Source organism: Oreochromis niloticus, linkage group LG18, assembly GCF_001858045.2.
Source record: "Oreochromis niloticus isolate F11D_XX linkage group LG18, O_niloticus_UMD_NMBU, whole genome shotgun sequence".
Classification (NCBI taxonomy): Eukaryota; Metazoa; Chordata; class Actinopteri; order Cichliformes; family Cichlidae; genus Oreochromis; species Oreochromis niloticus.
The window spans coordinates 17,433,843-17,443,160 of record NC_031982.2 but is presented as its reverse complement, the minus strand read 5'-3'; the positions used below and the strand labels follow the sequence as shown (position 1 = coordinate 17,443,160).

General features: G+C 38.2%; 1 protein-coding gene across 2 annotated transcripts in view; it reads left to right on the top strand.

Moving 5' to 3' along the window:
• The first annotated feature begins 1,224 nt into the window (after window positions 1-1,224).
• The window catches only part of LOC112842746 (desmocollin-2-like), a 29,696-nt gene continuing 21,602 nt past the window's right edge, over window positions 1,225-9,318 (top strand). The window contains exons 1-4 of one of the 2 annotated variants that reach the window (XM_025900034.1): window positions 1,225-1,353; window positions 3,099-3,189; window positions 3,300-3,508; window positions 4,633-4,737. In XM_025900034.1, coding sequence (XP_025755819.1) covers window positions 1,315-1,353; window positions 3,099-3,189; window positions 3,300-3,508; window positions 4,633-4,737 — 444 coding nt within the window. In that variant the 5' untranslated portion in view covers window positions 1,225-1,314. The remainder of the gene's footprint in view (window positions 1,354-3,098; window positions 3,190-3,299; window positions 3,509-4,632; window positions 4,738-9,318) is intronic. The other variant, XM_025900035.1, reaches the window with a different exon arrangement.

The window sequence follows — 9,318 nt, the reverse complement described above, 5'->3', positions numbered from 1 at the left end:
CCTGAGCACAAAGATAATTAACTTTTTTTTAATGTAATAAAATCACATGGTATTTTGCCGTGTCTGTTTTGCATTTGCTGGTAAAGCGTTAAAGCTGTAAGCACTTTCATTATGTCCATGCCCATGACTCCCACCATAAGTCTTCCTGACATTTTTCTCACCTTTCCTGTTGCAGGCCCATGTATCCTGCCTTCAAAATGCTTTCATAAACAAGGTCAAGCCAGTAGAGTATTTCCGAACTGGACATATTTTAAATGACGTAGGGCCAGTGTTTCTGCTGCTTCGCTTTTATCAACAGTTTGTAGAGATAATGAGTGTTTCGCTGTGGTTACACAGTCTCCCCCACACCAGGCTTCACTCAGTTCAAATTCCTGTGGTGTTCAGAGTGGAGCTCAAGTGTATTCCTCCTATACAGTAGAGCTGCAGTCAAGAGAGGAGGAGCAAGCAGGGGTCAATCTCTGTGTAGACCTGAGATAAGCCTCCACAAACAAACAGACAGACCAGTATTTCTTCAAGCGCCTATACTTGTAGCATGCCACAGTGTTATAAGACTATTACTATTGCTTTGTACTGATGCATTCATATGCAAAATGCATAGGGTGATCTGATGTAACTCTTTATGTGGGACTGCACTGTCAACAGTGTCCTGCTTTGTAGAATGTGGATCCAAATGCAGGACTCAGAAGCAGAACTAAACTAAAAAAAAACAAAAAAACACAGCTTGTGAGCTTACAGAAAATATGAAACAAAGCTGGCTGGAGCCAAAGACGCCAAACTGGGAAATTAAAGGGGAAACACAGAACACTGGCTTAAACAGCGTGTGGGAAGGATGAGACCAAGAAAAGAAGTAAACTGATAGTCTATGGATGCATATCGAAGTCCACTGACGGTTCCCAGACATGAAAGCAGCTAGAAAAAAATAGAGGGGTATATAAAGAGTATCAAATGAGACCACAAGAACAAATTCACTTTACCCTTACTTAGCAAAGGAGTTGACCATCATTTATTTGACCTTTACATGCTAAATACAAATCCGGTAACCTGCACATTTTTATAGATCCTTTTTATTTTTTTAATTTGAACACCAAACTGTCAGACAACCTCCTGTCATTACTGACATTTCCCACATTGACCCACACAAATACAGTGTTTGGCTCACATTTACTTTTTTTGAGGAGCACAGTCCAAAGGTACTGTGCTTGTTTGAAATTTCACTTGTTACAACAGATACTGCAGCTGATAAATGACCACCTGTTTTTATTAAGACAGAAGTAGGGGCATAGACAAGTGACAAAGCTTCTTTTTTATTCAAAAATGGCAAAATGTTTTATTTCCAGCACCTGCCTAATGTTGGTAAGTGTTTCTAGTTTTCTTTATTCCACTGTTAGGGATTACCAGGGATATTATAACTATAATAGCTAAGTAAGTAGGGATTACCTAACATGTATTTAGTTCCATGTACAAAAACTCACTCTGACCTTGCAAGTGAAATTGCAAAGCCGTGCGACGAAGAATTCAGAGTTTACAGTAAAATCAACGATTTCCAGTATTTTATTTCATCACTTGTCTACTTTGATTAGTACTGATACTTGTTAAGTCGTGCAACCTGTATTTTCTTTTTTTTAAAGCCATGTCATAAGCAGTGTTGGGGAGTAACGGAATACATGTATCGCCGTTACGTATTTAGAATACAAAATATGAGTAACTGTATTCCATTACAGTTACCGTTTAAAAAGGTGGTATTTAGAATACAGTTACTTTGTTGAAATAAATGGATTACACGGCGGTACTTCCCTGTTTCATATTGTCGCGGGTCAGGACTGTTTGGGTTTGTTTGACAGCTACTTAATGGTGTTCCAGGCGGCAGCGTTACGGTTGCCATGGTTACAGGGTGACGCTCTCTCTCTGCGTGTTTCCTGGGTGAGAGAGCGCTTTTTTGTTGTTGTTGTGCTAAGCTAAAAGGCAGAATGCTACAGGCATGGCCCTAAAGAATGTAGCCTCATGGGCAGTGTAGTCTGTGCTGCAGCGAGAATGGACTGCCATACACGTTATGTGTCTGTGAGCGAGGGAGGGAGAGAAAGGAAAAGTCCGAGCTGTCACGGAGCAAAAACGGGAGCTGGAAGCATGTAAATATAATAATAACCACAGCAGCCAAGAAGAGTGCCTGATGAGCCCAGCTGTAAGTAAGCTATTAAGACTCGACTGTACACTGTGTTCGTGTTTTCCTCCTGAAAAAATAAGTTCCGTTGGAGCAGCCTTTCAACGCCTCTCTCTGTCTCTCGCAAGCAAAGTTGATCCAGACAACAAAGTAAAGCTAGTTTTCGGCTACCAGCCCGACACGGAACCCACCGTATTAGCCAGAGGTCCCTTTACTACGGTTCGGAACCGCGGACCTTCAGTATCAGTAATAAATCACAGCAATAGTACATTCAGGTAGTTGTAAACAGCACGATAATATATTAAGTAATCCAAAGTATTCAGAATACGTTACGCTCATTGAGTAACGTAACGGAATACGTTACAGAATACATTTTGGGGCATGTATTCAGTATTCTGTAATGGAATACATTTTAAAAGTAACCTTCCCAACACTGGTCATAAGTGAAATTGGCATTCCATCTATGCTAACTTTAAACCACTATACTGGTACAACTAGTTTTAAGTATGCATGACTGGGGTAGGGAGGATTGTAAAATCTTATTAAAAAGTGTTAAAGCTATCCTACGGATAACAAATAACTACATTTTCCCTGTACTACTCATTTTTCAGCTTTTCAAGACAGTCGGTGATAAAAGCATTATCGCAGTGAGAGGGAAATAAACTGAATTATAATTGTGATATACTGATAAATATTGCCAATTTGTAGTTGATACACAAGACTGTTTTTAATGTCAATATGTAACAATCCCAGCACAAATATTCTGTGTGCTGTAATTGCAGATACACAAAGGGCTGCAGTCATCCTCAGTCTCGCCTACAATACATTTCTCTTAATGTTTGCTGTCTGTAACTTCTGTCGGTGCTGTTTGCTATAGCAAAAATGTTAATGCCCAGAAGCATTAACGACAAGCCAGTTTGAAACTCACTTTCACCTTCAGATCCTGCCCTGCGTGGAGTCGTGCTCTCTCCCGAGGTCTCTCTACGTAATTGTACCTGAAACAATTCCACCTGAATACCAAGTAGCAAAAGGTGCTGCTCTGCTTACTTTTTTTTTTCATTCCTTCTGTGTGAAAAAGCGTTGGACACCGACTGTTTTATGTTTTATGGCTCGTTTTAACATTCCCTTTCTCGGTTTTCAGTTGAAGCCGTCGGCTGTGATGTCAAATCAACGCAGTTAACTGTGAAGGACCCGAGTTTTACAATAAACAGTAATGGAGCAGTGGTAGCTTTAACGTCTGTCTCAGTGGCCGAAAGAGGACGGACATTTTTTGTGTGCGCTCTGGACAATAGTGGGACGGAAAGTAAGATGGAAGTTCACCTTGTCCGCAGTACAATGCTGAAAAAACATGTAAGGCAACTGCATATTGTGAATAGGGATGGGTATTGATAAGATTTTAACGATTCCGATTCCATTTTCGATTCTGTTTAACGATTCGATTCTCTTATCGATTCTTGTTTTAAAAAAGGAGAACACTAAGGTCGATTATCTTAGAACTGTTTTATATCTTCTCTTTCAACAAGATAGAAATTTAGGAGTAACATGGCCTTACAAACCCAACAGTGGGATCTTAAGAGATCCACAGCCTACAGCTCTTCAATGGGGTGTCACAGGGTCCCCGGGAAAAATTGTAAATGTAAAATAATAAAATAAATATTCTTCTGTAGCAATAACAAAGTATAACATAAATTATTCTGTAGCAATTACACAAGAATATCCAGTAATGTCCCTGTCTACAATTAAACACATTCACTTACCATCTGCTGTGGCAAACGGGTGCAAGGTTTTTACCACAAACTTAGTCACTGCTCGGTGACATTCGGGCCTGAAAAGAGACGCTACCGGTAGACTGCAGCGACAACTGCCAGCGAGCGCCAGCCAGACTGTCTGTCTCTCTCATCACGGTCACCTAAATGCACAATGGCAGGTTTTGTAATAAAGCAGATCGCGCTAACATAATATGCACTGTTAGTTGATTATTTACCTGCCGCATTAACAGGAGATGACGTGCAAATGTTACCGCTGCTGCTGGGTTGAGATTCACGAGTCCGGAGCGGAATTAAAGACATTCATTTAAGTTCATCGCGTGTTTTGTGAGCAAATGCTTTTGCATATTCGTAGTGTTTCCTCCCTTAATGAAATATCTACTTTGCAAGTATTGCAAGTTGCCCTGTTGTCATCCGTTCTCGTAAAGTATAAACAAACTTTTAAGCGTTTGAGCCGCTTAGGCGCCGTGTTTCCTGCCAGGTACACTCCGACGCTCCGCAACGTGGTGATGTCATTCGGGGCGACTGGAATCGATAAGGGAATCGTTTGCAAAAATGGCAAACGATTCCAAGGAATTGAAACAGTGGGAACCGGTTCTCAACAAGAACCGGTTTTCGATACCCATCCCTAATTGTGAGCCGTTTATACAGCTCAGAAAGCACGGTGCGTTTTTTTCTAACATATCCTGACTTGTTTGAATGTCACAGCAACGAGGCCAAGGCTTCCTGAGTCACTCTAAAAGACGCTGGGCACCTCCGAACATCAACATAGTGGAAAATTACGTAGGACCCTATCCAAAACTACTGGAAAAGGTGAATTAATATATATATAATTAATATAATTTAATATAATTAATATTATATTAAATTAATATAATTTACGCAAATTTTCACTGACAGTACACATTGTTCTCTTTTCTAACTTCCCCTGAAATCAATCCGATTCACCCAGGAGTCACACCTGTTAATTAAATTACATTCAGCTGACAAAGTGATTATTAGTGTGAATGCTTGTAAAAGCATTCACAGTATAGTTGTTGTAATCTTTCTTATTAGTGTGAATGCTTGTAAAAGCATTCACAGTATTGTTCTTCTAATCTTTATTATTAGTGTGAATGCTTGTAAAAGCATTCACAGTATTGTTCTTCTAATCTTTATTAGTGTGAATGCTTGTAAAAGCATTCACAGTATTGTTCTTCTAATTAGTGTGAATGCTTGAAAAGCATTCACAGTATTGTTCTTCTAATCTTTATTTTTATTCTCTATTCCGTACATTTTTTGGCATCTAACTCCTTCAAAACCGTTCAACTTAGAAAAACCATTCAAACACCGTTAGATTCCTCTTCTTTTGGACATGACTGCTTGTATTTTTCTCATTTATAATATTTATATTTTTAAAATTATTCAACTTTTTTCAACAAAAATTTCCCATGTATTTCAATGGGGAGACCCTTCAAATTCTTCTTCAACTTACTCCTCTTTAAGCTGTATCTACTTCCACATACAATGACGTAGAGCCACCATTCAAACTTTAAAACGAAGACAAGACATTCAACTATTCAACTTGTATTTATCTTTTCAATATCTGTTATACTTTTTCTTCAGTTCCAGTTTAAGTTTCATGATGTTTTTTCAGCCATTTTAGAGTTTATAATGGGTGTGTATGGGACGGAATGTTGGAGGTTAGAGTGAGAGCTTCAACTGCCAGAGTGAGAGGAGCGAAAAAATTAATCTTAAAATATTTTTTAAAACTGCTGCTGTGTCCGCAGCGTTTGCTCTACCGGTCTGATTTTACCCTCAAAACGTAGCCATCGCTGTCCTCTTTCATCCAATGTGTTTACTATTGTCCTAGGTGTTATGGTTCTTTCATAAATGTCACCAAAGCACAGCCTCCTCCCTCCAACTCCTCCATAGACTCTAATGTTAAAATGGCTCAGAAGGTTCGTTTGAAAATCAGAAGAGCATGGTGTTTTTACACTGTCACCACGTCCATATAATAAACTCCACAGGCATGAAAACTGAGAATTAGGTAGACTAGACATTGCTGCCGCTCACGGTGAAAGAATTTCGTCAATAGGACCTGTACTTTTCATTTGGGAAGGATTTGTTTGGGGCTGACGTTTCTGTTCATTTTAAGCAGCAAAAGTGAGGTGCATGTCTCTGTGCGTGTGTATGGAGCCCCTGGCTCAGTCACTATAGCAACCAGGCTCACACCTGCCTGCCTAACGAGCTCTGTCTCTCACTGTGCCAAGATTCATCTTAAACACTTCTCTTTCAACAGCTGCTGTGTCCACAGTGTTTGCTCTACAGCCATCATTTTACCCTCAAAACGAAGCCATCGTTGTTCTCTTTCCAACAGCGTGTCTTTCAAAGCTCAGAGATGTAAACCTTTAAAACTGTGTGGATCCAAATGGAGGGATCATATTTTAGTCATTCAGTGATTCAAAGAATATGAACTTTTAATATTCATTCAGATGTTTTCTGACTCTAAATAGTCTTTTCTCATTACTCAGGTTTTTCTAATTTACATTTAAAACATTTTCAGCTATTTTCCAACTTCTTCTCTGTGCTTGTCAGCTTTTAGCAGTTCAGCACTTTTGTTTTCAGGTGAAAATTTCTGTATTTTTCATCTCATTCAACATTTTTAACTTAAAATTCAGCAATTAATTCTTTTCAGTGCATATATTCAGATTCAAGCATTCACACTGCAGTTTCTTCAGAAAATGCACTTTCTAGTTCTATTTTATTATTATTATTATATGTTCCGTACGTTTTTTGTAATCCCACTACTTCAAAACCGTTCAACTTAGAAAAACCATTCAAACACCGTTAGATTCCTCTTCTTTAGGACATGACTGCTCGTATTTTTCTCATTTTTAACATTTATATTTTTAAAATTATTCAACTTTATTTAACAAAAATTTATAATGTATTTCAATGGAGAGACCCTTCAAATTCTCATTCAACTTACTCCTCTTTAAACTGTATCTCCTTCCACATACGTTGACATAGAGCCACCATTCAAACTTTAAAACGAAGCCAAGACATTCAACTATTCAACTTCTATTCATTTTTTCAATATCTATTATACTTTTTCTTCAGTTCCAGTTTAAGTTTCATGATGTTTTTTCACCCATTTCAGAGTTTATAATGGGTGTGTATGGGACGGAATGTTGGGGCTAGAGTGAGACAGCTGAACTGCTAGAGTGAGAGGAGCAAAAAAATTAATCTTAAAATCTTTTTTAAAACTGCTGCTGTGTGAGCAGCTTTTGCTCTACAGGTATGATTTTACCCTCAAAACGTAGCCATCGCTGTCCTCTTTCATCCAATGTGTTTACTATTGTCCTAGGTGTTATGGTTCTTTCATAAATGTCACCAAAGCACAGCCTCCTCCCTCCAACTCTTCCATAGACTCTAATGTTAAAATGGCTCAGAAGGTTCGTTTGAAAATCAGAAGAGCATGGTGTCTTTCCACTGTCACCACGTCCATATATTAAACTCTACAGGCATGAAAACTGAGAATTCAGTAGACTAGACATTGCTGTCGCTCACGGTGAAAGAATTTTGTCAATGGGAACTGTACTTTTCATTTGGGAGTGATTTGTTTCGACCTGACTTTTCTGTTCATTTTAAGCAGCAAAAGTGAGGTGCATGTCTGTGTGCGTGTGTATGGAGCCATTGGGTGCAGTCACTATAGCAACCAGGCTCACACCTGCCTGCCTAACGAGCTCTGTCTCTCACTCTGCCAAGATTCATCTTAAACACTTCTCTTTCAACAGCTGCTGTGTCCACAGTGTTTGGTCTACAGCCATCATTTTACCCTCAAAACGTCGCCATCGTCCTTCTCTTTCCAACAGCGTGTCTTTCAGAGCTCAGAGATGTAAACCTTGTAAACTGTGTGGATCCAAGTGGAGGGATCACATTTTAGTCATTCAGTGATTCAAAGAATATGAACTTTTAATATTCATTCAGATGTTTTCTGACTCTAAATTTTCTTTTCCCATTTCTTAGGTTTTTCTAATTTACATTTAAAACATTTTCAGCTATTTTCCAACTTCTTCTCTGTGCTTGTCAGCTTTTAGCAGTTCAGCACTTTTGTTTTCAGGTGAAAATTTCTGTATTTTTCATCTCATTCAACATTTTTAACTTAAAATTCAGCAATTAATTCTTTTTAGTGCATATATTCAGATTCAAGCATTCACACTGCAGTTTCTTCAGAAAATGCACTTTCTAGTTCTATTTTATTATTAGTGTGAATGCTTGTAAAAGCATTCACAGTATTGTTCTTCTAATCTTTATTATTATTAGTGTGAATGCTTGTAAAAGCATTCACAGTATTGTTCTTCTAATCTTTATTATTATTATTAGTGTGAATGCTTGTAAAAGCATTCACAGTATTGTTCTTCTAATCTTTATTATTATTATTATATTTTATTATATATTCCGTACGTTTTTTGTACTGTATCTCCTTCAAAACCGTTCAACTTAGAAAAACCATTCAAACACCGTTAGATTCCTCTTCTTTTGGACATGACTGCTTCTATTTTTCTCATTTTTAACATTTATATTTTTAATTTTATTCAACTTTTTTCAACAAAAATTTCCCATGTATTTCAATGGGGAGACCCTTCAAATCCTCATTCAACTTACTCATTTTCAAACTGTATCTACTTCAACATAGGTTGACATAGAGCCACCATTCAAACTTTAAAACGAAGACAAGACATTCAACTATTCAACTTGTATTTATCTTTTCAATATCTGTTATACTTTTTCTTCAGTTCCAGTTTAAGTTTCATGATGTTTTTTCACCCGTTTCAGAGTTTATAATGGGTGTGTATGGGACGGAATGTTGGGGCTAGAGTGAGACAGCTCAACTGCTAGAGTGAGAGGAGCAAAAAAATAAATCTTAAAATATTTTTTAAAACTGCTGCTGTGTCCACGGTGTTTGGTCTACAGGTATGATTTTACCCTCAAAACGTAGCCATCGCTGTCCTCTTTCATCCAATGTGTTTACTATTGTACTAGGTGTTATGGTTCTTTCATAAATGTCACCAATGCACAGCCTCCTCCCTCCAACTCCTCCATAGACTCTAATGTTAAAATGGCTCAGAAGGTTCGTTTGAAAACCAGAAGTACAGGCTGTCTTTACACTGTCACCACGTCCATATAATAAACTCCACAAGCATGAAAACTGAGAATTAGGTAGACTGGACATTGCTGCCACTCACGGTGAAAGAATTTTGTCAATACGACCTGTACTTTTCATTTGGGAGCGATTTGTTTCGACCTGACTTTTCTATTCATTTTAAGCAGCAAAAGTGAGGTGCATGTCTGTGCGCGTGTGTATGGAGCCAGTGGGTGCAGTCACTATAGCAACCAGGCTCACACCTG